We start from the raw sequence: 23,942 nt of genomic DNA, 5'->3' as shown, positions 1-23,942 counted from the left end.
TTCCAGCAATACGTCTCTGCCAGGCTTTGTGCAGATTAGTCTGATGTTCGCTCAGCTCTACAGAGGAAGGAGGTGCAGGGCACGAAGGACAGACACGAGCTTCAGCACTTGCCTCATGTTAGGAGACAGTCTGTTTGCATGTTCTTGTTGCTGGAAAGACAATGCATTAATGCAATCAGAACTTCGTTTAAGGTCGTGACAGAGATGGTCACTTATCCTGGATGGCAAGGTGGGGTGTCACCATGCAGGCTTTTGGAACAGGTATTTATAACTAGAACATAGAGAGTGACACTGGGCATCTGGAAGTGAACTTGGCTTGAGCTGTGGTTCAGCTGATAAACACGAGCAGGTTAACAACATTTAAAATGGTGGTATTTAAACAAACAACCCCCCTGCTCTTCATGCTGGAATCACTCCAAAACCTCAGGAACATACCTACATGTGTGTGTGTATAGGCCTCAAGCAGTACATGGCGTTTTTATTATTTTATTTTATTTTATTTTATTTTATTTTATTTTATTTTATTTTATTTTATTTTATTTTATTTTATTTTATTTGATCTTATTTTACCTTATTTTTATTTTATTTCATTTAATTTTAATTTAATTTAATTTTTCATTGCTTCTCTGCATGACACAAACCAAGCCTTTGTCTGACTATTACTCACTGAATCCCAAAACACTAGGACAGAATAGCAGTCCTTGAAAATAATGAGAGATCAATTTAATGCTGGTAGAAGTCAGTACTTTTCCTCTGCAGCAGGTAGGGAATCTCTGAAAGTTTTTGCCACAAGAGGCTTCTGAAAACAGCTGGTATCAGAAGGTGCAAAAAACAATTGAACAAATTCATGACTCATCAACAGACACTAAAGGAAATAGGCACAGACAGAGTCTCAAGCATTTCTAATATTTTTATTGTAGGTGGTGGTGAAATATGAGAGGATTGGACTGCAGAAAGCAGCCAGCTGACACCAATTCTTAAATATCCTCAGCTGCTGTGACTTAAAGAGAGAATGATGGAGCTGGGGAAGCAGTGGTCTGGCTCAGTAGGGCACTTCTTAAGTCCTTGTGGCTCTTGTGGTCTTTTTGCTCAGCTAGATCTCTGTATTTAGACAAATGAATTTTACCCAAATTGTCAAGGGCAGTTTCCAGAAACCCTTTGCTTTGTGCAGATGGAGGACTAAGCTGTCCTTATATCAGCTACACATAGCAGTAACTCAGAGCTCTCAGACTCGTGTTTACAGGAAAAAAATAAAAATAAAAGGAAGGTAACCTTTGCACAATTTCATAGCAGCTTAATTTGAAACTTACATCCAACCATGTGTAGCTCACTGATCCCATTTGCCTTTAGTGTTCTTGCTCAGGGAGCCAATGTACAAAGAGCTGCTGCTGTGAGAGGTGAGGAGGAAGGAGAAAAGCGCTTGGAGCTGAGTACCAAGAGCCCTCATCATCCTCCAGCTGAAGGAATAATCATTAAAGAAAGGATGACCCGAAAGGATGACCCTGTGGCTGGAGAATGAATTGGTGGGACTGACCAAGCCAAACACCATCAGTAAAAAAGCAGCAGCTACTCCATTTCCAGCAACCTGTTTCTTACTGGGAACCAAAATGTTGCCACCAAAGACTTAATTGCTTTCTACTGTCTCCATCACCATCTGGAAATGGCTGCTTCACAAAAACTGAAACAGAACTGTTTACAGATATAATCTTTTTTTTTTTTTCTTTTTTTTTTCTTTTTTTTTTTTTTTTCCCAGAGAATTTGTACATTTAATCAAATGTATGAATGAAGGTCAGTCTCTTTTTTATACTCAGAAGAGCATGGGAAGGTATGTAAAAAAAAGCAGCAAAAACTTCCAAAATCCCTTGGCAGCTTTGGTGAACACGTGCAAATTCTGGCCATATCATATGACTCAGAGTGACAGACACTTTCTAGCAAATTGTGTATATTTCTCATTACACTTTGAGTAATTAATCCCATTTTTCAGTCATCCAGACAGTGACACCAGTCTCTCTCTTGGCCTGTGTTGGAGAGAGGCTCTCCAAAGTTACAAGTCTTGAATAAAATTCACTCATGAACCGAAACCCAGAAAGGAATGCAAGATCATTTACTATGACCTTCTATACACAGACTATTAAATCTCACTGTGTTATCAAACCACAGCAACAAAAACAACAACAACAAAATCGAATTCCTGGGCCATATGCCATATCTCAAAATTCCCAGTATTTCAGACAGATGAAAAATATGAACTCTGTCATCCTTGGAGACTCCCTCATGTCCCGTTAGAGTATCTTCTGCTATTTCAGTGACATTTTTTAATCCTTGTCTCCTGTTCCGAGCCTACTGTGATATTTGCCCCTACCCCAGGAAGATCAGATGTACTTAAACACCCAAGAAAAATGTAAAGCTCTTGAACACTTGTGAAACCATGTGTCTGGAGTACTATGAGGCAGGATTTTAAAGACTGAGGCATACAGATTCTTTAGACTTATTGATTTAATTTTGATGTACTTCTCAAAAGAAGGTCTGGCCAATGGAACATACAGAAGATGGCCAACCAGACAGTTGGTGTCTTCAGCAGGGTGGGCTGAATCATGCTCAAGGTCCATTAATTGTCTGACCACACTGCTGATGGCACCAGCTGACTACAGCGGGGAATTGGGCCCTTGGCTTATATACATACACCGATATTAAAATGTCTCAACCAAGGAATTTTTTTCAGAACTGAGTCACACTCCTGTGCTCCTTCAGAGGCTGCCTAATGTATGATTCATCTCCTTAAAGAGGTTAGAGGAATTGCACTAACATTCAACATTTTCACATCATTCTCATATGCAGATAGATGCACGTGGCATGAAAATGGCTTTCCAGATTTTTAGATCAATGTGTCACAGAATTAAGGGTAAATACAGAAAATGTAATTATTCTAGTAATCATATATTCAGTCAAAACTAAATTTTTAAGTACTTTTCTTGTCATAAATACAGGCAAAAAGAGCTCTGTAATTCTTCAGACTCTTACAGATGGTTTTGAAGAGTAACATAAATGTCTCCAAAGTCCATACCAAGTGTTAGCTTACCTTACTAAGCAGTAAGATGTCTGACCCATTTGTTTGTAACATCCTTCTCCAAACTCAAACTAAATATATGATGTTTGGAGATGCACTAAAATAAACTCTTTTTACCTGAAGGAAGCCCATTAGAAACTTGCAGATCACCTACTAGTTGTTCAGGACAAGTACTTTCTTTTTTTTTTTTTTTTTTCTTTTTTCTTTCTTTTTTTATTTTTCCTTTTTTAAGACACAAAATATGGACAATTCAATTTTTTCTTGACTTGGCTTGTTTTGGAAGCTTTTGTTCTCTCTTCAAGGCAACACTGGTGTTGTAAATCCAAAGAATACTTTGGCAGAATATTTTTACTCTATACCTAAGTAGAGTAAAAGATTATTTGAAATGCTTGGAGCACAAAATCTATTTCCTCTACAGAATCGATTTTTATCTGGATCAGACATAGCCCATTGCTGTAGGACAGCCACTGGAACAGAGGAGATCATTGTTCTTGCTGTGAACTGATGTATTGCAGTTTCTATAGGTTCTTGGATGCTTTGAGAAAGCTGTGACAAAAATGTGAAATACTTTAAAACTGGAATTGGGAAGATATAGTGCAAGTACTTTATCTGATACGCTCCTCCCTGTCTGGCAGTCACATATCCCATGAAAAACAGTTCAATGTTGTGGTTGAATTGGTATCAGCAGCTTTTCTCTAAAGAACAGCTTAATCAAATCTGAGATCACTTTACAAACTGACTGCTGGGGAAGTGTTATAAATGATCTTTCAGAGATTTACATGCTGGAAATCTACAGGTTTAATATAGGAAGATGTTGAAAAAAACAACCCTCACTCTTCTTTGAAAAAGAAAAGATGAAAGAATAGAAAAGTCACGTAAATCAAAAACCTCTGAGGGGTTTTAAATCACTCTTTTCTGTAACACAAATCACACTCCTTTACCTTTCTCAGTTTTAGAAAATATATTTTTTTTCTCCTTGGTAGAAAAAATAAAAAGAAAGAAAAGAAAAAAAAATACCAATAATTTGACCACAAAGAGAAGATCACTATTACCTGTCTGTGCAGCCAACCTTCACTTTCATCTTCATGTTTCTAAAACAAAAGAAGATTGTTAAATAACATAACTTGCATGTATTACATGTTGCTTATCAGTGCAGAGAGCAGTCGGAGTGAATTTGAAAATCTGTGTAGAAGCACAAAAAAACCCTCCAAACTGTTCAAGCCTGTGCTTTGGGATCACTGTGTAATCCAGTGACTGCTTTCCCTGTATTTCAGCTCTGATGGATCAGCATGCTTCATTCATTTCATTCATTTCATTCAATGAAACACTCTACTCATACAGACAAAAAAATCCACATGGCATATTATATGCCAAATAAATAAAGGTAGGTAAAAAATAAATAAAAGTTGAAACCAAGGTTGTTAAGAAAAGACTCTGCACTGTGATCTATGCACAGCATTGCATCATTTTTTCAAGGGAAAGGTGTATCAGAACACTATTCTACTACATAAATATCTATGCCAGTTTAAAAGATGGTATCATCTAATATTTACAAAGGTAACATCAATCAATATACATGCATTTACATTAGTATATCTGTTGGAGGTATTAATTAACTTAAGTTATAGTGTGGATAGAGAAGCAAGGGCATAATGCCATTGAAGTAGAATGTCACAAATATTTTCAGGTTATGGTTTGTTGATGTATGTGTGCCTGTCCCTGTACACAGGTATTTCAAGACAAGCAGTCACTGTCTTGTACGCATATGTGCATACACACACAGTATGTTCATGACTATAATTCTCCTGCCTTTCCACAAGATATAAAAAACAAACAAACAAAAACAAACAAACAAACAAAAACAATCCACCCTTACACGGCAAATATGGCAAGATATGGTAAGCAGTGTTTACATTCTCTGTCTGCCTAAACAAATATGCAGCAGCAGCTAATGTGTCCCCAGGCAAGGTAGCTGAAATACTTCCCCCTCGTGTAGGACACCAGTGACCACCAGGCTCATCCCCTACCTTCGTGCAGACACCCGTGGTGGCATCGCACAGCGTCAGGATGGAGACGTTCTGGGCTCTGTTCAGCCAGTTCACTGCAACCTTGGTGCTGGTGGCCCACTTCACCATGGTTATGTAATAGTCCCTGAAAACACAGAAAAGCATGAAACGGGAAAAATGGCACGTTACTGACATCCCAAGGAATCGGCTGAGCAGTCGGAGGCAGCTCGAGGACACCTCTGATAATTGTGAATGCTGTGTCTTGATGTTTCTTCCGTCCTAAGTCTTCCTTACGTGTGGATTTCAACCCCTAAACATGGCATTTTTAGGGCTGTTCAGGTGTTTTATCTTCTTCTTCTGAAAGTCGTTTTCAAAGAAAAGCCACATGTAGAGATAAAGAACCTTTCAGGCTATTCAGTCTTCCACGAAGGACTGAAATGCCTGGAGCTACAAATTTATGCACAGGTGGAAAAGGAATTGCAAACAATTTTCATTCTGAGCAGACTAACTGGCTGACTCAAACCCATCACTGCCAGTAGTCGGATTCTTTATGCTTATGAAGAGTTAATGGTCTCTAAATATCCCTGCTACACACCAAAATATCCCCAAGTGTTGCATCAGAAGGGAAAGAGCAGGAAGGACATTGTTTAGAGAGGCACGGGGTGTCTGCAAAACAGTCACAGCTGGTTGCCATAAAGAAGTCAGCAGAGATGTGACAGTTTGCATGGGCAAAATTGTCATCCCACGCTCCCTGTGCTGTTCTCTGCTGCTGGACACATTCAGGTTGTGATAACACCCAGAGTAAAATGCCCGTGTGGGCTGCACAGTCCTGTAAGCAATATTGTGCCCTAGAAAGCATAGGAAAATTGAGCAATGTGCGATATTGAGCAGTGCAACTGCTTAGGCTGGGCTGGGCTGGAAAATCCAGGCTCACAAATAAATACCCTGATGGTCACCCTCTTAGGAGGCGCTCACAGATGTCCACCTCTGCAGCAGTTCAGGGCTTCACCACCCCTTCTGCAGGATAAAGCTCCTGCTGAGCTGACAAGGCTACTGATGGTCTAATATACCAGTGGGCTATGTGGGCCAAAGACACCTTTAAATCATAATACAACTCCTCACAACATACAGTCTATAAAAAATTTATTAGTTCATTTGTTTGCTATAAAATATGTATAAGGAATCGTTGCTACCCTTGGAATTAATGTGCCGTGTCACTGGAAAGTACTCCGTGTTCTGGCAAGCACTCCTGTATATATTGAAGAGAAAGGGCAAAAGTAACAAAGACTCGTTTGTCTAGCAAAATAACAAGTTGGAAATTGATTTTGTAGTTTGCAGTAATATTTAGTTCCTGGATTTGGCTGAGGAAAAATAACAAAAGACCTCAACAATTGCATCCACCACACTGGGAGGAAGGATACTTCCAGGTGAGACAACAGCAGTCTGAAAATTCAATGCTTGAAATAAAATTATAATTTTACTTTTTATCAGCAAGAGCTTAGCAATTTTTTCCCTAAGAGGAAAAAAACAATGTAGCAAAATTAAACCGTACAACCACCTCACCTTCCTTTTTTACAATGAACTGAGAAAATTCAGTCTCCAAAGAAAAAGAAGGTGTATTTAGTACACTTTGTGGCTTGGAGCATTTTTTTTCCATAAATCCAATTTCATGTTTGAAAGATGTACTAAATTTTTACATCCCTCTCACTGCTTGAACACTGGAGCCACAGTTCTTGCTGGAGAACTTTTAATTATTATTTTAGGTTATATATTATCTTCCCTACCACCCTGGAGATGCGTGCAGAATTGCAATTTATCTCCAAAGCCTCTCTCGGCTGTGAAACCCATGGACACCCCAGACAGGAGGTAACTGTAGGTACTTGTACAGTACTTATTATTCTGGCCTCGGAGTGGCACCAAGTCTTTAATTTACTTCTTATATCTCTTCTGTAGGACAAGTAGGTTTTATGCTTCCCATTTAAAAGAGGAAAACAAGACAATATGGTGTGATTCATCTGAGCTAACTGCAAACATTTGCAGCTCCGAGGGGCTGAGCAGCCAGCAGAGGGGAGTGGGGGGCCAGGGCATTTCCCAAGCAGTGCTCCTCTGACCTAGCCCTGGTTTTATGGTTGCTGATTGAAGGAGGACTTAGTTCTCACAGAGTGAAGTCTAAACCATACCCAACTGCTTCATTTGTAGATGTCTTCATCAGAGATGGTTACACTTTCCCAGGGGAAAGGAACTGCCTGTCTGAGCTCTGACAGGAGATGTGTGAGGTTCGCAGGGGATTTGCCCATCCCAGTAAAGACGTTACTGGTTGGATTCACAGACACCTGAGCATGGTTATTGTGTAGTGCCCTTGTTTGTGCCCTAATGCTTCTTGGCTGCTTTTTGGAGGTATGAAGCTAAACTATGAATATTTGCACTGCAATAGTAGCAAGTAAGACCTAAGCGTGACAAAGAACACACAGCTGTCTGAGTTCCTCCATCACTTATGGCCATGGCCTACGGAAGGACCTGGGATGAAATCTGCACTCAGAGAGATAGCATCTTTCCTTCATTTGCCATCTGAGATGCAAATGTGACGTGCAGAATAAGCTGGACCATGGTCTAATTCCAACCACCTGCTGACGTAACAATTTATTGTTATGAGTCCAGTGTTTTTCATCAAAATAAAAATGCCTCTCAGACATGACACGTCAGAATATTTTATTTTACTGCATTTTTTTACCCTCCCTCCACTTTCTTTTTCTCACAGCAAAGAATAACATTACAGAAATTTTGGAAAAAATGAATGTAATGACAGATTTTTAAAAAGGAAAATAATTTTGTAAGGGTGCCCTTTTATCCCCAAATTTGCTTCCCATCATCTTTTTTTTTTTTTTAATAATTATCCGAAACTTGTGGAAAATTTGTCTTTCTTTAAATCTAAAATAAAATAATTAAAAACAACAACAACAAAAAATGGCATATTTCCACTATATTCTTAAAATTATTAATTGTACTAAAGCACTTTGCTGCAGATAAAACAAGCACCAAACTCTGTCCATATATCATGTATCATATATCTGGTTGCTCTGCCCATATATCCTCTGTGTACACAGATTGGGCACACTGAAATGCTCCATATAGGTCCACCCTGCTTGCAGAGCCTTATTTTCAGCTTCCCCTGAACCTTCGGTACTCTTTTCTGTAACTAGCTCTTTGGTGCATCTCTCTTGTCTATTTAATGAAACATTATCACACTAATCCTCTCGTTTTGGAAAACATATGCATAATGAAAATACCCCTATTGCTCTAGCAGCTCTACTTATATCATGCCCCAGGGATGGAAATTGCCATGTTTTTGATGAAATATAAAGAGACTAATTAATTATGATATATTTTGCATCATTTTACAGTATTGATTGCTACCAAAGAAATTACAGCCACCCATAGCCACATAGCACAAATTTATTAGCAACACGGATCCTGCAGCCTCAAGTTATTACTCTAATTAAAGCATTTCTGGGTCTCTGTTTATGGAGTGTGGTAGGAACAGGAAAATGATATTGTCAAGGAATTGCAGTTCTGATCCTGGGGTTTGGGTACGAAGAGCTGGCATTGCTGCCTGCCACATGCAGACCTGAAGCTGGTTTTCTGAAAGGCAACTGCAGTTCTACCCATTTGGCTTGTTCACAGGGCAGACATCTTTTGTTGCATAATTGGGTTTGAATTGGAGCCTTTCAGACTTATTGTGTTGTGGGGTTGGCATTAGCTTTAATGCAAAGAAAGGTAATTTCCACAGTAAATGATCCCACTGGTTTAGCATCTTATTAGATGACTACCCAGCCTGTGCACAGCTATCAGGCACATGTCTTATGTACCTATTATGCCTAAGGAAGATCAACCCAACACCTTCCCTTGCCCTGTATCATTAGCCCAGTGCAGTACCAGTAACCCTCTTGGCTCTGGAATCAGGGATCCAGCAGCCTAACTTAGCAAGCAGTCCAGAAGGTGAGCATGCTTGGATGCTGCCATGTGAACCAGTGATGTGCTGGGAATGAAAACCTTGCAGTGTTACGTTGGATGTGCATGGAAAGCATTATGATGTTGTATGGTTGGGCCTCTGTGGATAATTTACATGAAGAAGCAGAGTCTGGTTTCTCCCGGCATGCTGGAAAACTATTTCAAGTGTAAATCAAAGTTACTGAAATCCAGACTTGGACCCAATGCTCAAGCTTTGCAGGTAGGTGTGCCAGGCTTTGACTAAAGCTGTTTCTCTCCCGAGAGCAGGCTGGAACAACATGATGCTCCTTACAAGTGTTTGCTGACCCATAAATGTACCTCCAGCTTTGAGCGTGGGCCAAAGTCCAAGCCAAACTTTTCAGCTCTTGCTGAATGCAAACAGGACAAAGCACTTGCTTAATTAAAAATGGGTGGCAAAGCGCTTGGCTGAATTGCAGTCAAACTTCTTGAATGTATTTGCCTTAAAAACAGCAAAAGCTTTCTTATTTATTTATTTTTAATGAATGCTAGGAAGTATTTGGCAGAATGTCCTTCTGGTTTCATTCCTATGCTCAAGTCAAGAAGCAATGAGATCACGTTTGCTGGGTTAGAGATCTGCCCTGTTTCTGCTTCACGGTCTTCTGTACAGGCTGCAGACAATAATCCCTTTACAATGCCAGTGATTACATGTGAAATGAAAGTGCTCTTATGGATTTTGGGACATTTTGCTGAGTACTCTGGAAATAACTCTACTCTGAAGTTAGATTGGATCACAGCAATTTTGAGTAAAAAGCTAATAGTGTTCAAGAAAAATACATGTAAGAAGAAAAAATACATGAAAAATTTTAATCTGATTTACCCAAAGTGAAACTCTTTAACAGTGGCAAATAAAGTGAATGTAGAATGATCTCAAAAACCAGTAAGTGTCTGATATAAACCCCTGACAGAATTGGTGCCAGGCATCCCAGCACCAAGAAGAACCTACCTCATTCTCTGATCATCTGGTGGAGTCATTTCCAGGTCATGGGTAGGGCCATTCAGACCAATCACGTGCAAAGAAATCGTTGGGTTTTCCATTCCAGCCTAGATTTCAATAAGATAAAATAAGGTAAAATAAAGGTAAGGTAAGATAAAATAAGATAATATAAACAAAACAAAACAAAACAAAACAAAACAAACAAACAAAAAATGAACAAACAAAAAAAAAAACAAACAAACAAACAACAACAAAAAAACAAAACACATCACAGACTGGTTTTGATTTATGACAAGCCCAAGGATCATAAAATGCACTCTTTTTGTATGAAGCCATTCTCAGGGAAGCTGGAATAGCAGTGGTACAGCACAGAGGTGTGCAGTTTGTTAGGGAGAATAAAGGGGAAATTTTAATTAACATTTGTCTATTTTTGGTAAAAGATACTGTTTCCCGGTGACTATAAACATTTCTATTTTTTTTTTTTTAATTGTTTGTTAAAAAGGTTGTCTAACAAGATAATGGTAAACACAGTAAAATATGGATTCATTGTGTATTGTAGGAAAGGACATGACCTGTTGGGTCACAGTTACTTTCCAAAAAAACCTACATAAAAGGCATGAACCTAAGTGTAGTAAGGCTTGCTTGCAAACTCTTAGACGTTGTTAACTCCTGTCTAGCATGGAAGCACAATTGCTTTTGTTCAGGTACAAAGCAAGAATTGAAAAAAAAAATATTTTAATTACATTTGGAATGACTAATGCTTGAATCAGAAAATGGCAGTTCTACAAATACAGCTAAAGAACAATGAAGACCATTTACTGATGAATGGCTGATCTTTTTTTAGATCTGTTTATTTTCATTGCTTATGAATATGTACTATTATACAGTCTTCTGTCTGAGCCTACCAAAGAAAAAAATATTTATTTATTTATTTTCCAAACTAGAACAGCAGGACTGTTATCTGTATTTTTCCCTTACCTTTGGATAATGATACATTTTAACAGTAGGGTAAAGGCTGCCAGTGTATACTGGGATCTCCATGGTGGGGACTCTGGAGGCATTAATTGTTGCATATGCTAACCTGGTGCCATCAGGAGACCACCAATGAGCAATATGTGTCTTCAAGATCTCCTCTAATAAAAAAAAAAAGAAAAAAAGAAAAAAAAGACTATTAGATGTAAATTACTAGTTAGCAGTAAATGAAAATAATGTAGATATGAAAATCCCAGTCTAATCACAGCACAGGGAAGATGCCACAGGAATATCAATTAAAATGTTTATTAAATTATGCCATATGCACAAATGAACACAACTGATAACATTTACTCTGAATATATAGGTTATTAAGCATAATTGTATTGCTCAAGAAACATCAAATTATTCATGAAAGAACAAAGGGCCCTCCTGTTCCTACTATGTGTCCTGTGCTTGGGTATAAGAACATACAGGTTTTGGGTTCCTACCTGCCTGATAACAACAAAAGCAAGGCTCCCTTGGGGCTGTTATACCCCATGGAAATGCTGCAGTGGCTGAGGTTTAATTCTCTTCCATAAATACTTTACAGTCATGCTAGACACTATCAATGGATTCAACCAGCCTTTATACAGCCTTTATAGGTACAAGTGGTTCAGATGAAATTTGAATCTTCCTAATCTCTGTTGCCAGTTGGAAATAAACAAAAATACCAATTTCCTATAAATTATGCAATGTTGGAACTTTGTAACCCTTTTCCTTAGTGTCTGTGGCCTGGTTGCCATCTTGAATTTTATCCCTATTTCATTTTAAAAGTCATTTTTGCAAAGCAATATTCCGTAAGTAGCCAGGGTCAGAGGTGTGGTTGTTGTTGACAAAGTACTTGGAAAGATGACAATACAAGCATGTCAGAGTTCAAGTATGTAAGTGGAAAACAAGTTTACAATCATAAGAAACAATTTTGAAGTCTGGCAGAACCTAATTCTCATTTAGTACAAATTCAAAGGACTTTTAATTTCTAATACTTTCTCTTATCATTTAATATGCTTCATTGCAAAGATGACCAGCTTATAGATATTCAGAAAAGCTATAAAATTCACTCTTTGTCCAAAGTGTCTCTAGTTACTGACATTTGGAAGACACTAACTTGCCTTTTTTAAACCTCCTATTTTGCAAAAGCCAATAATGTAATCCATTTTCATTAAGAGGCTTAATATCATATGAGTCATTCCTATTTAAACCAGAGCAGAAGGGTTTGCATATGCTGTACAGATTGATGGGCAGGAAGACAGGTGCTGTTACTTTAATGTGAAAATAAGAATTAAAGAGGCTGCAGAGTGTTTCTGAGCTTTCACCACTGACGTCCAACTGTACCGGTCTGGGCAACTCCAACTTTTGTTATCATCACTGGTCATTGGAGAAATGAATGTGGATTTTCAGAGTTTGGACCCACCGTGTTTGCATACCACTCTCTGATGGCCTCTTGGTCCAACCAAAATGCCCACCTGGGCTGAAGAGTAGAAATTCATCAAAGATATTTTATTTTATTTTATTTTATTTTATTTTATTTTATTTTATTTTATTTTATTTTATTTTATTTTATTTTATTTTATTTTATTTTATTTTATTTTATATTTTATTTTATTTTGTTTTATTTTGTTTTGTTTCGTTTTATTTTTGATATAAAATCTTGGATGAATCTCCTTGGAGAATAGATACACAATGAGATTTGTCATAGATCAAATGGGGCAATCTTTGTTACTACAGACTTACACTGGGCTTGAGATAGCATTCAAGGTAACATTAGGAAAGGTGCAAGGGAAAATCATCAAAATTTAGGCTTTCTACAATTAATTAATTAATTAATCAGACCTTAATGGCAACATCTTGAGGGTTTAGGAAAATGTCTAGGAAGTTGCAAATACCACATGGGAAAGTATATCTCTGTTATATTTCTTTTGCTGCATTGTCCTGCCTGTTGTGTATACATTTAAAATATGCAGTTCTTGACTTTTATGTTGCTACCTCATTAAGGTCATAATTAAAAGTATAACGGAAAAGGTAAAAATGGGTGGCAGATGAATTCTTGACATTTTAACATTAATTAAGAATGACTTTATTCAACAAACATTTTCTCAGGGATCTCAGGCTTAATGAAGCAGTTCTGCTGAAGGTCACATGCCAAGAAAGGTTTTAGCACAGGTTTTGTAGTCCTCTGTTAATGAGATTTAATAGTGCGAACCTTTGCTTTGAAAGAAAGCCAGGACCTTGCCATTATTAGAGAGATCAGTTAGCTTTAGCAAACCAGTGAGCATTCTTCTGAAATACAATTGTGTCAGAAAGTTTCAGCTGAAAGCAGAACATAATTTGCAGACAATTTATTTCTGGGGACACTTTATTCTTTGTGCTTGTATTTACCGCACAATCAGAAAATCAGAAAGACCCCAGGGTCTTTCTATGTCACTTCAGATCCCACTTCACATCTGTAAGAAACACGGTTCTCATTAAATGTCCCCCTCCACATACTCCTTACAAGCTCCTAGCTAAGAGGATATATTGAACACAACTCTTGCGCTCTTCTTTACAGCTTTCAGTCACTAGGTGCTACACGACGTAGGAAGGATGTGAGGTGTGGAGATTCCTCAATCAGCTGCCGGTGGCTTTGTGCTCCTTTTTTTTCCAGGTCTTTGTCTATCCAGGTTCAAACACAGTCAATGCTTGTTCTATGTTACCCCATTCAACATTGAACCGTTCTGAAACTGCACAATGACCTTGGTTAGAAGTCGTGAATCCTTGGTGGGAGACACATATTGTCCAGGTGGTCATCCAGTGAAACACAAAGACATGAGACAGCTTGATGTGGGGCATTTCTGGCTGTGGCTGAGGGAGGTGGCAGTCCAAGTGGGCAAGCCTTGTATATAAAGTCTCACAGCTGAGGTCAATCCTTTGTTTTCTCCTAGCAATGCATGTACTGACATACTGGTTCAGGTAAAAATCAAAACTGCTTTAGAAATGGCTTTCACATGGGATGCCATCAATAGCTTATGCTTACAGAGCGTTACAGGATGTATATTTTAACACCTATTCTAGCTGAATAAGACTGAACAGAATGACCATTTCAAAACTGTGTGAAACAAAGGGTTTCATGAGATAACAGACCTCAGGAGGAGCATTTAAAGTCCTTGACTAGAGGTGGGTATATATCTCTTTTTGAGACTCTAATATCACTGCATGAGAAGGATGAAAAAGAAAAAAAAATGGAGGCAACAGCAGAGATGTAAAGAGAGGAATCTTGATAGAACCAGATTAAAGGTTGCATTACGTAGCTGCTAGTCTTTGGTGTGGAGACCTGAAGAGCATCCAGAGTGGGTCAGGCTGCCCGTGTCAGGAATGCCATCTCCTCAGAGGAACACATTTCCTACTAGATTCTTCTCTGCTCATCACCAGGAAGCAGGGAGCAGCAGTCCCTTGCTGTGCTTCTTGGCTGGCAAGTAACAAGATGTGATGAAATTGGGTTCAGATGTAGCACTTAGCAATGGTACCGTATGGGCAAGCCTTGGACAGACTGCATAGCGGATGAGCAGTTGGATGGATATTTCTAGCAGGTGTCTCAGCCAAAACTAGCCCAGCATGCATGTAAAAGGAAAGGAAGTGTCTGTCTGCTTCTTTCAAGCTTGAATTTATGCCAGCGGTACTCGCAAGAGCAATGAAATTGGAGACTTGTAGTTACTTTAGGCAACCAATTTCTTAAAGAAGAGGAAACAAGAGTATCAGGGCTTTATCTTCTGCAACCTCAGTGGCAACCAGAAGATTCTGGGTAAAACCTGTTTTGTGGATGACATCTGGAAACCTGTGCAGGTGGTTTTAATGTTGTATAACCTAATCTGCCATTGAGCTATCTCTACAGACATTTCTGTGGTAAATCTGCTTCCAAGGCTTATGCGGAGTTGCCAACAAGCTGAGCTCCATCTTGTTAATAAGTGCACAGAAGCATTATGGCCACGGAGGGCGAGAAACGCATTTCTTCACAAGTTTCTAAAAATCTATTTCCACAGCCTCTGCCAGTCCTGAGTCATACTTGTGATTCTGCTGAAGGTGACCAAGTTCTGGCTTGCTGTCAGTGAAAACTTGAAGCCTCCACCAGGAGCTGAATGGGAAATCCATTGGCTGCTTAGACTTTTCTTCCAACTTACAAAGTCATTATGAATGACTTGCAATTTCCAACTGTGAGCTAAATGGAACAGAGACTTGCACAAGGAGACAAGAATGATTGGCTAGCTCAGTCCTCTGACAGTTGCTGTTGCAACTCCTTTCTGTCACTTCCAAATAAAAACGGAGGAAAAAAAAAAAAAAAAAAAAAGAAGGAATCATTCTAAAGTGTTTTGTTTGTTTGTTTGTTTGTTTTTCTGTTCTCATACTCAACAGAGATTGAGTTTATTAGCCGTATAATTCACCCACTGAGACTATACAAGCATCAATAGTCCAATTTCCATGCAAGACAAAACCAGCTGAAGACACCACTTTGATCAGACACTTTTCTTTGGTTGTCCAGGTGCTTCTGCTTTGTGTAAGGCAGGACCTCACCTAAGAATGTCACTCCACAGCCATCTTCTGGATGTGCCCATATGTACAGGTCCACACATCCAGCTCCCCTGGGAAGTGTGGCAGTAAATGTGCATGTACATCCCCACAAACAGTGCCACAGAAAGCTTTTCTACAGGAGGGAGCAAGTCAGTGTAGGACTGGTCCTAAGGCCTTTTCAGTCTTTTGCTGCTATCGTCTTCCAATAAGAACGGCCAGGAAAAAATATTATAGTGAATAGAAAGAAACTAACCTTTTCTCTTCAAAGAGAATAATGGCTTTCCCATAGATCAGTGCTGCAGACAAACAAGTGAACTCTGTAATATGAATGGTGTGTCCACCTTTGGCAAAGCCCCTTGTGTTACAATTGCAGTATCATTAACTTCAGAAAATTAACTCCAGTTATTGAGGAGGCATCCTTGGAGACTGAGCAGAAAGGCTTTTCTTAACTGCATCTGGAAAATAGAGGCTTTCTGCATCTCTAAAGGTCAAAAAAGGGTATAGTGTGTAGAGACACTTAGAAGGATTTACTTATTAAATAAATCAATTTCTTTCATACAATTAAAATTATTTTCTTGCTCCAGACATTGAACTTTTTTCTTCTGTAGGAAATCAAAACAATATTCTTAATGTTGTGCCCACAGAAGACAACAAAGACAGAATACAGTTTGATTCTCCTCTGAGTAGATGTACACACAGACACACACACATTTAAGTACATCTACCTGGCTGTTAATGTTAAAACATTAATTTCAGAGTACTTTTACATAAAAAACTATGCAAGCTTTAGTCTGTCAGAGGGAACTTCTAATTTGTATGTTATTTATTGCTGATGTGGCAAAGCACAGTGATTCCAGGAAGCAGAATCAGTGGTTTTGTTTGTGCAATGTATAGTAGATGATGCTCAGATCATTTAGGATTTGGTGTGCTGAAGGCATTTTACTATTTTATTAAAACTGTTAGTAAAAAGGAATCTTAAGCAAAATGAAATTAAAGCCTAGTACAAAGGCCAAGGCTTACATTAGGAAAGAAAACTCAAAAGAATTTATCAGTAGGAAGCATCAAAAGAAGATAAGAGGAAGAGAGATCAGAGAACCAAAAGGGGGTGTAGGAATGGAGGAAACAAAGAGTTCTGAGATAGCGAAACCCCAAGGGTTGTCAGAGAAACATCGCATAAATACAGATGCTTATTTGACAGCTGCCACTTGTTTTAAAATCAATTACTAGATCATCTCAAACCACCAACCACACATCCAAATTGATTACTATTGTCTAGTTTGAAAGCAGGTATTTTTACATGGTTAGGGAAAGCACATTGTTCACATTGGCCTTCCCTGACTTGTTTTTCAGGGATGGCTTCAGAAGACCACCATGCCATCTTCTGCACATATGTAAGCCAAATTTTCTCTCAGTTGCTGTAGTGCAGCTCTACAATGACTTACATTAAGTCACTTTAATGCATATAAAATGGGTGTAAAAGTAGTTATGTGTATTCAAATAGAATAAAAATCTGTTTTATATTACTTTTTTTTTGTATTATTTTTGTTAGATTACTGTTTTATATCCAATCTACATTTTCCTGTGTTGACAATATTTTATGCTGATGTCAGCAATAGCCCTGCAGCACTATCGATTTCAGTGGGATTAATACTGTTTTAGAGTTGTGTAATTGAGTCAAATAAAAAAAAAAAAAGTCATTTTTCAGGATCACTAAACAGCTCTATGCCCTTTTGGAAACAGGTGGAGGTTACAAATAAAACAAACAAACAAAACAACAAAGAAAATACAACAAAAAAGGAGCAGAAAGAACACTCCAAAACCCAGTCTCAACCCAATCCCATGATTCCTGTATGCAGGCAAGAAATGTTCTCAAGCTGTTTGTGCCACCATCAAAGAGATCCTTAAGGAAAACTGAGTGCTGTGTTCATCCCATTGACCCCTTATTCCTTCTCAAAACACACATCCTCCTCTGCTATGACAGGCAATGGGCTTATGTAAAGATAAACTATTACTTTCCCCTGTGGGATTTGAGGACATGCTTTAAAGGACACACTTTAACATAAAATCCTTGATCCCAAAAAGCCACCACCCGATGGCAGCAGCATCACACAGTCGAGGTGCTCCCATCTCTTCAGCAGCTGTGGGAACATGGAGCCCCCATCTTGGGGGAAGGAGCCCAGCCAGGAGATTTGCATCTCCTCAAGCACAGGGAAGGTGTGGGCTGCAAGTGCCATTAATTTCCCCTTAGTCATGCAGCTTAATTGCTTGAACACATGTTGTTTTCTGCTCGTGCAGCCTTGCAGCCCTGTGTTCCTTGCAGAACACTCTGGTGAGATGCTATCTTTTCCCCTGGTCTCCTCCTGGTTGAGGAGGAACAGGCAGAGCAGGGGTTTGTTTGCCATCCTAGCCCTCAAACCAACCACCTTACTAATCAGTTATGCAGCACCCTGACTTGGGATGTTGTCTGGTCTCAAGGACTCACAGTGCTGTGAACAGCGTGTGCAGCATCATCCTTCCTAGTCTGAGTAAGCAGGAAGGAAGCCAGAGGACATGCAGAGCCTTCAGCTGTGCCCTTGGGAAGAAGGAGCAGCTCATCTCCACCCGCAGTGGGTGAGGGTTCATCCTATGCTTTCTGCCTCCGTGTGCTCAGATGTTGCCCAATTTTTGACCACTCAAATCCAGGCTCCTTTTCCACTGTCCCAAATATCTGCAGTGCCCACCATGGTTTCCTTGAGGACAGGTTTTAGGACAAGGAGAAGGACTGTGGCCACTTCAGGAGGGCATCTCAACCACATCAAAACTGCTGGTTTAATGTTTTGTTGTTTTTCCTGGTCCATTGATTCCTCTAATTTGTTGTGTTCCTTTCACCAAAGGATCCTGTAGTTCCTGTGTGAGTCAGGGCACTGAGGTGATGTTTACAAGGTTATTGATAAGTAGTTGCCAGACCTTCTTTGCTGCTAAGAGCTTGGGGACTTCAGAACACTGACAGCAGCTATTGCAGGCCTGATTCTCTCCTCGGGTACTTCTCTGCAGCTCTTTGCATTCAGCAGAGTGCATAGTCAGGCTGTAATAACTAAGAAATTGTGAATGTTTAAAGTTCCCCTCATTCATAGAAATAGATTTAATGAAAAATAATTAAAATTAAACCACCAAAAAATATAAGAAAATAGATGCACACAAGTGCCTTGGGAGGTCTGCTCCCCACTCCAGACCCTCTAGGCAGGCAAGGTGACCACACTCCATACACACTGCCATACCAGCTTGAGGTCACATTAATATTTTGGAGCCAGTTTTGCAGCAAACACTGCAAGACATAAAGGGAGATGTACACCACAGTAGAACAACACTGAGTTGTCTCCACATCCCACTTTTGTTTTCATAACTTTTCCTTCTTTATGCTTCTGGGTTTTTCTCTCCTGTCCACCATCATTAACAATCCTTTGCTGTTTGCTTTCAAAAGGATCCAAAGTTTATGCTTACAATAGCTCTTAACAATTAGCAGGTTTCCTCCTTCCCTGGTGTGAGTCAGTCACAGCCACAGCAAAACCTTTTTGAACCATTCGGGCTAGACCAGCATGCAGATGTTTCATCCAAACAGGCAAGTCTGTAATCTGTCAGGATGCCCAGAGATAATGAAAATGGGGATGGAATTATGAAAGTAGAAATATTACTTAGAGATCACATAGGCAGATATTCCTATTTCTAACACTCACTCCAAAGAGCAAATGCATCTAGAAAACACGTCCGCAGTGGCAGACTGCAGTATGTCACTAATGCATAATAATGTATTTTTCCACTACCTGCCATAAGCATAAACCCACAGCCTGTTGTCAGCTCTCCATGAAAGCCTGTTAGTGCTGGAGGCACTAAATCTATAGTAACTTTAGCTGGCAAAAGTCTTGAGTAATTTGCACTGCACTCATTGCTGTGGGTAAGTGATTGTTGCAAGGTCTCTTCTTACGTCCTCAGTGGTAAGGACCTCAACAAGACAGAATTCATGTTGCCCAATTGACTGGATGTAGTCGGGCTCCTTATAGTCAAGTCCTTCTTTTTTTTTCTTTTTTTTTTTTTTTTTTTTTTTTTTTTTTTTTTTTTTTTTTCTCCCTGCCACTTAACAGGTTGCTATGGCTGGAAATACAATTTGCTTATCTGTGCAATGCAGTGAGACAAATCAAGGCTTTCATTATATGCTGAATATTACTCTATTCAAACCTGCTCAAGCAGCTTCCACTGCACCTTTCCTTTAAATTAAAAGTTACAGATTCTTCGCAGCTAATCTGTGGGTTTTATGACAGCAAGAAGATGGACAGCCAACTTTGACACAAGGGATCAATTTCAATAGCTACGGACATATCAAGAAAGTTAGTGATCACAAAACCCTCTGAATTTGACTATCAAAAATTCATTAGAGGATTGCAATAGTTCAAGAACACAAGTGCCCCAAAGCAATTTCTTTTAATGTTTCATAAAGAAATAGGAGAGATAAGAAGACTGAACAGCCTGACATTGCTATTAAAAAACTTGATTCCTCAACCCCATAGACTTCTTTCAGTACCTGTGCAAGCTGTCTTTCACGTGAATTACTTGCATGATTTATTCACTCTACTAGTCACCTACGTGAGGGCTAATAAACCTGTTAATATTACAAAATAAGGATCTACATTATAAAATGGGAACTGTAGCACATTAACCGAACTTAGTTTAGCTCCAAACTTCTTACCCAGTGTAAACTGCTACAGACATTAACAAACCACTCAGAATTTATATTGCCCTACTATGGCAAAAATCCCCAGAGGTTTCAACCTGAGCAGTGATTCAGGGTCTGGCTAACTGGGAGATTTAGCTGAATAATGACTCAGAGGATGAATCCGATTTTACAGTGCTGTATAATTAGAGGAACTACTGAGATCAATAGAATTACCCAGGAATAATCAAAATGAGTGCAGGATAAAAACAGAAGCAGAATTAGCTTATAGCAATATTTCAGAAAACAAAACAAAACAAAGCAAAACACCATACTCTTATTAAATAACAGAAACATTTATTATTAATGAAGGCAATGGCATATAATAACATTATAAACCTGATGGATCAGTGTGGTTTGACTATGTTTATGGGTTGTGGTATTTGTATGTGCAAGCAGAAAACACTAAAAAATACTCTTCAAGAGTGAGAACCAGAAGCCGATAAACCCTTTCCAGTTACTATGCATAAATTTTATCAAAACAAGTCATGAAATCATATAAAATAATTGATAGACAATTGTATAAGGACAAAATGCTTACTTTTATTCTTCCTTGGTAACAACAGCGTGTGTAGTCATGTCCAATAATAATGCAGTAGGGAGTCCAGAAAAGATGAATAGTTCTAAAATCAGTGAAACTACCTGTGGTTACGCAGGCTCTATGAGGGCCAATATTGGTTGGTTTATGGCTGAACCCAATCTACATATGCAGTGAATTCTGACAGCATGAGCTTTCCAGGCCCATACAATCCTCATCTCCAAAGTCTCTTTCTTGGGCACATCCCAGTCCCACCAACAAGCCTGGCCTCTCATGATGCTGTGAAAATTAGAAATCGTTTAGATGCACTGTTGCATGATAGTGTCGTGCATGTAACAAGCAGTAAAAGTGCTGAAGGAAAAGTAAAAGAAAATAGGAGGTATAGGCATTGTAAGAAACAGTGTGAACCCCTTCTATGTAAGGAAAAAACATTAACAAAATCATTCCATGCTCTTGCTATACATGTATGTTTTTTTCCTCTTACATGAAAGTCTTAGGGGACCTCTACTATTGATTAAGGTAAGCAAATAGAAAAGACAAATATATCTGCATGATAATGTTAACCCATTGAAAATTCTTTTATCTCTATTATAAGGAATTTTTTTTTTTTCCTCCAATTTTTCTGAGCTGCAGACTACCATGTAACTATTGTAACCCTATCAACAAAAGCTTGCATGGTGCCCTTCCTTGGACTTCTCAGAATTAGTCCATTTCTCTCCAGGGAGTAGCAGACCTAAGATTAAGCCCAACTAATACTCAGAAGGTAGTTATAGCTGCTTTGGGGACAGGTGATGTCCCCAGCTGCTCTACTATGAGAGGGAAAGTGGCATGGTACCCTGCTCCAGGTACAGCCCAGGGAAAGAGCACTGGGCCTGTGTCACCCTCATCAACATCTTCAGCCCCGAAACTTACTTCAGTAAGTCGATAGTAAATAAAACCCAACGTCCTCTGTATGCAGAATGCCCGATAGGGAAATTCTGGTAGAACGTGAATCAGTCTGCAGCAAAGCACGTTTCTGCAATGACCACTTGGCAGCTTTTTATATTAAGACAGTGAGCACATGCCTCGACAATGAAAGACAGGTTAGGGAAACACATTTTCTTCTAATGAGGTGGAAGAGGTGGAAAGAAAGTTATTGTGTTTCCCTTCACATCTGCCAAGCACAAAGGTTATGAAAGCTTTCAAAGGCTGATAAATCGCAGCTTCGAGTAGGAGCTCTGTGGACCAAGAACCACCCATTTTGTGCAGTCACCATGGCTGCATAGCTGAACAAAGTCTACAGCAAGCCTTTGCGATAGTTTTGTAGAAGTTAGTCAAAAAATAAATAGGACTCTATTATCAACTCCAGCATAGGGGACAGCCCAATGGGCAAAGATCTCCAGCTCCTCTCATTGCTGGGCTGGACTGTCAGTGACAAGGGCTGAATGACCTTTTTCCAATTTTCCAGTGGAGATGAAGAATCAAAATCCAGTTGATTTTTTTATGTGTAAGGTTTAACACATTCATGATGTTTTTAAAGGAGCTTTGCCACATTTTCCCTTATAGGCACTATGCCAACATAGGTTTCACTATTCAGCAGCATTTTTATTTTTAAATTTATGAAAAAATTAATTTCATTAGAAAGTCCAAAGTTTGTGTCTCTAATGACTGCTGGATTCCTTTAAAGATACAAAAATTAGAGTCTCCTAATGAGAATTTTAATTGGATAGTGAATTAAATACCAGATGAGGTTAACTATTTATTCTAGCAATGGAATTCCAGAGGTTTAGATATTTTTTATTTTGTTGTATTGATTTGAATTTTTCTATTCCCTGTTGTATCTTGCTTCTCATAGTTACACACTGAATTCATCATTTTAACTTTTTAAATTTCAGGTGACTAAGCCTATCCATAAACTAGCATGTAAAATTTCTGAGAAAAACAGATCAAAATGCATAGAGAAATATACATATAAACACAGACAGCATCATGCATAAGAACAGCAACAACAAAAAGAAATTGCCTGCATAATTGGATCCAAAACCGATAGGAAAAAAAAGTTATTAAAAATGAATATCATAGAAAGGCAATTAAGAATTTTAAGGAAAAATGATTAATTAGCTGCAAATTATAAGTATTACTTTGAACTGCTTTGTACAGAACAGTATCAAATTACTAATTATCCTTGCCCGCTTTGTTCAAAGATCATGAATGTGCATTTTAATTTACACTGGAGTAGCTAAGTACAGTGAGAGCCAGCAAGTAGAATTTTGAAGAAATCACTTGGGATGAGGGGAAACTCCCCCATTATCATATAAATGACATGCACAGAGTTATAAATGACATGCATTAGATCCAGCTCGTATTGTTCCTTTGAATGTATCAGGCAAATACCGGAAATTATAATAAAGCTTATAACCTACCAGATAATAAATGCAGCCCATACCCCACAAATCCCCATCTACCAAAGATAATTTTGTCTGCTGTTTTTTGCTGATTAAGGGTGGCTTTGGAAAAACAAAACCCAAAAACCCACAAGAAGCCCATTCCCTTTTCCCTCTTTATCTGTTGCATTTATTGGCAGGGTAGATGGCTCCATTTTTATCAACCTAACAGCTCGTTATATCTAGTGTAGAGTAATCTTCTTTTCAAAGGTCCTTTGTAGCCTCCTTTACCTTTAAACACTTGCTGTTTAGTATCAAGGAAAATTCCCACATAGAAAAGCCTCATTATAGCAGCACCTTTGCTGGTGTATTTTTTTCCTGTGTCATCCACAGTGTTAGCAGTGCTGCTGTGTTGAGATCATGGCTGACTGGTATCTCATTACTCCCTGCATGTACTTGTGGATGGGATTGTTTTCATGGGGTGTTTGCTTAGCACCATGCTCAGCAAGGCCATAGGAAGTCCTCAGGGTCCTCAGGAAGGTAACAGCTTATCAGGTACTTTCTCACTGCCAGCCTATAAAATATCCACCTTGAAATGCCTCAAAAATGTTTGAATGGTGAACGTTATCCAATTGCAAAGAAACTACAAGTAAAATACAATTGCCCTTGATGAGTAGGACCAAAACTGCTGAACTGTACTCCTTGTTC

The 23,942-nt window shown here is 38.8% G+C and overlaps 1 protein-coding gene across 5 annotated transcripts in view; it reads right to left on the bottom strand.

Annotated features, from left to right (window-relative positions):
- The window catches only part of DPP6 (dipeptidyl peptidase like 6), a 549,348-nt gene that overhangs the window by 43,218 nt on the left and 482,188 nt on the right, over positions 1 to 23,942 (bottom strand). For all 5 annotated transcript variants that reach the window (XM_068673426.1, XM_068673428.1, XM_068673425.1 and 2 more), the window contains exons 9-12: positions 11,015 to 11,169; positions 10,046 to 10,143; positions 5,095 to 5,218; positions 4,120 to 4,158 (exon numbers count right to left, since the gene is read on the bottom strand). In XM_068673426.1, the coding sequence (XP_068529527.1) occupies positions 4,120 to 4,158; positions 5,095 to 5,218; positions 10,046 to 10,143; positions 11,015 to 11,169 (416 nt within the window). The remainder of the gene's footprint in view (positions 1 to 4,119; positions 4,159 to 5,094; positions 5,219 to 10,045; positions 10,144 to 11,014; positions 11,170 to 23,942) is intronic.

Source organism: Anas acuta, chromosome 2 (assembly GCF_963932015.1).
Source record: "Anas acuta chromosome 2, bAnaAcu1.1, whole genome shotgun sequence".
NCBI lineage: Eukaryota > Metazoa > Chordata > Aves > Anseriformes > Anatidae > Anas > Anas acuta.
Note: the sequence above shows the minus strand (reverse complement) of the source record. Positions and strands in the feature narration are given on the sequence as shown.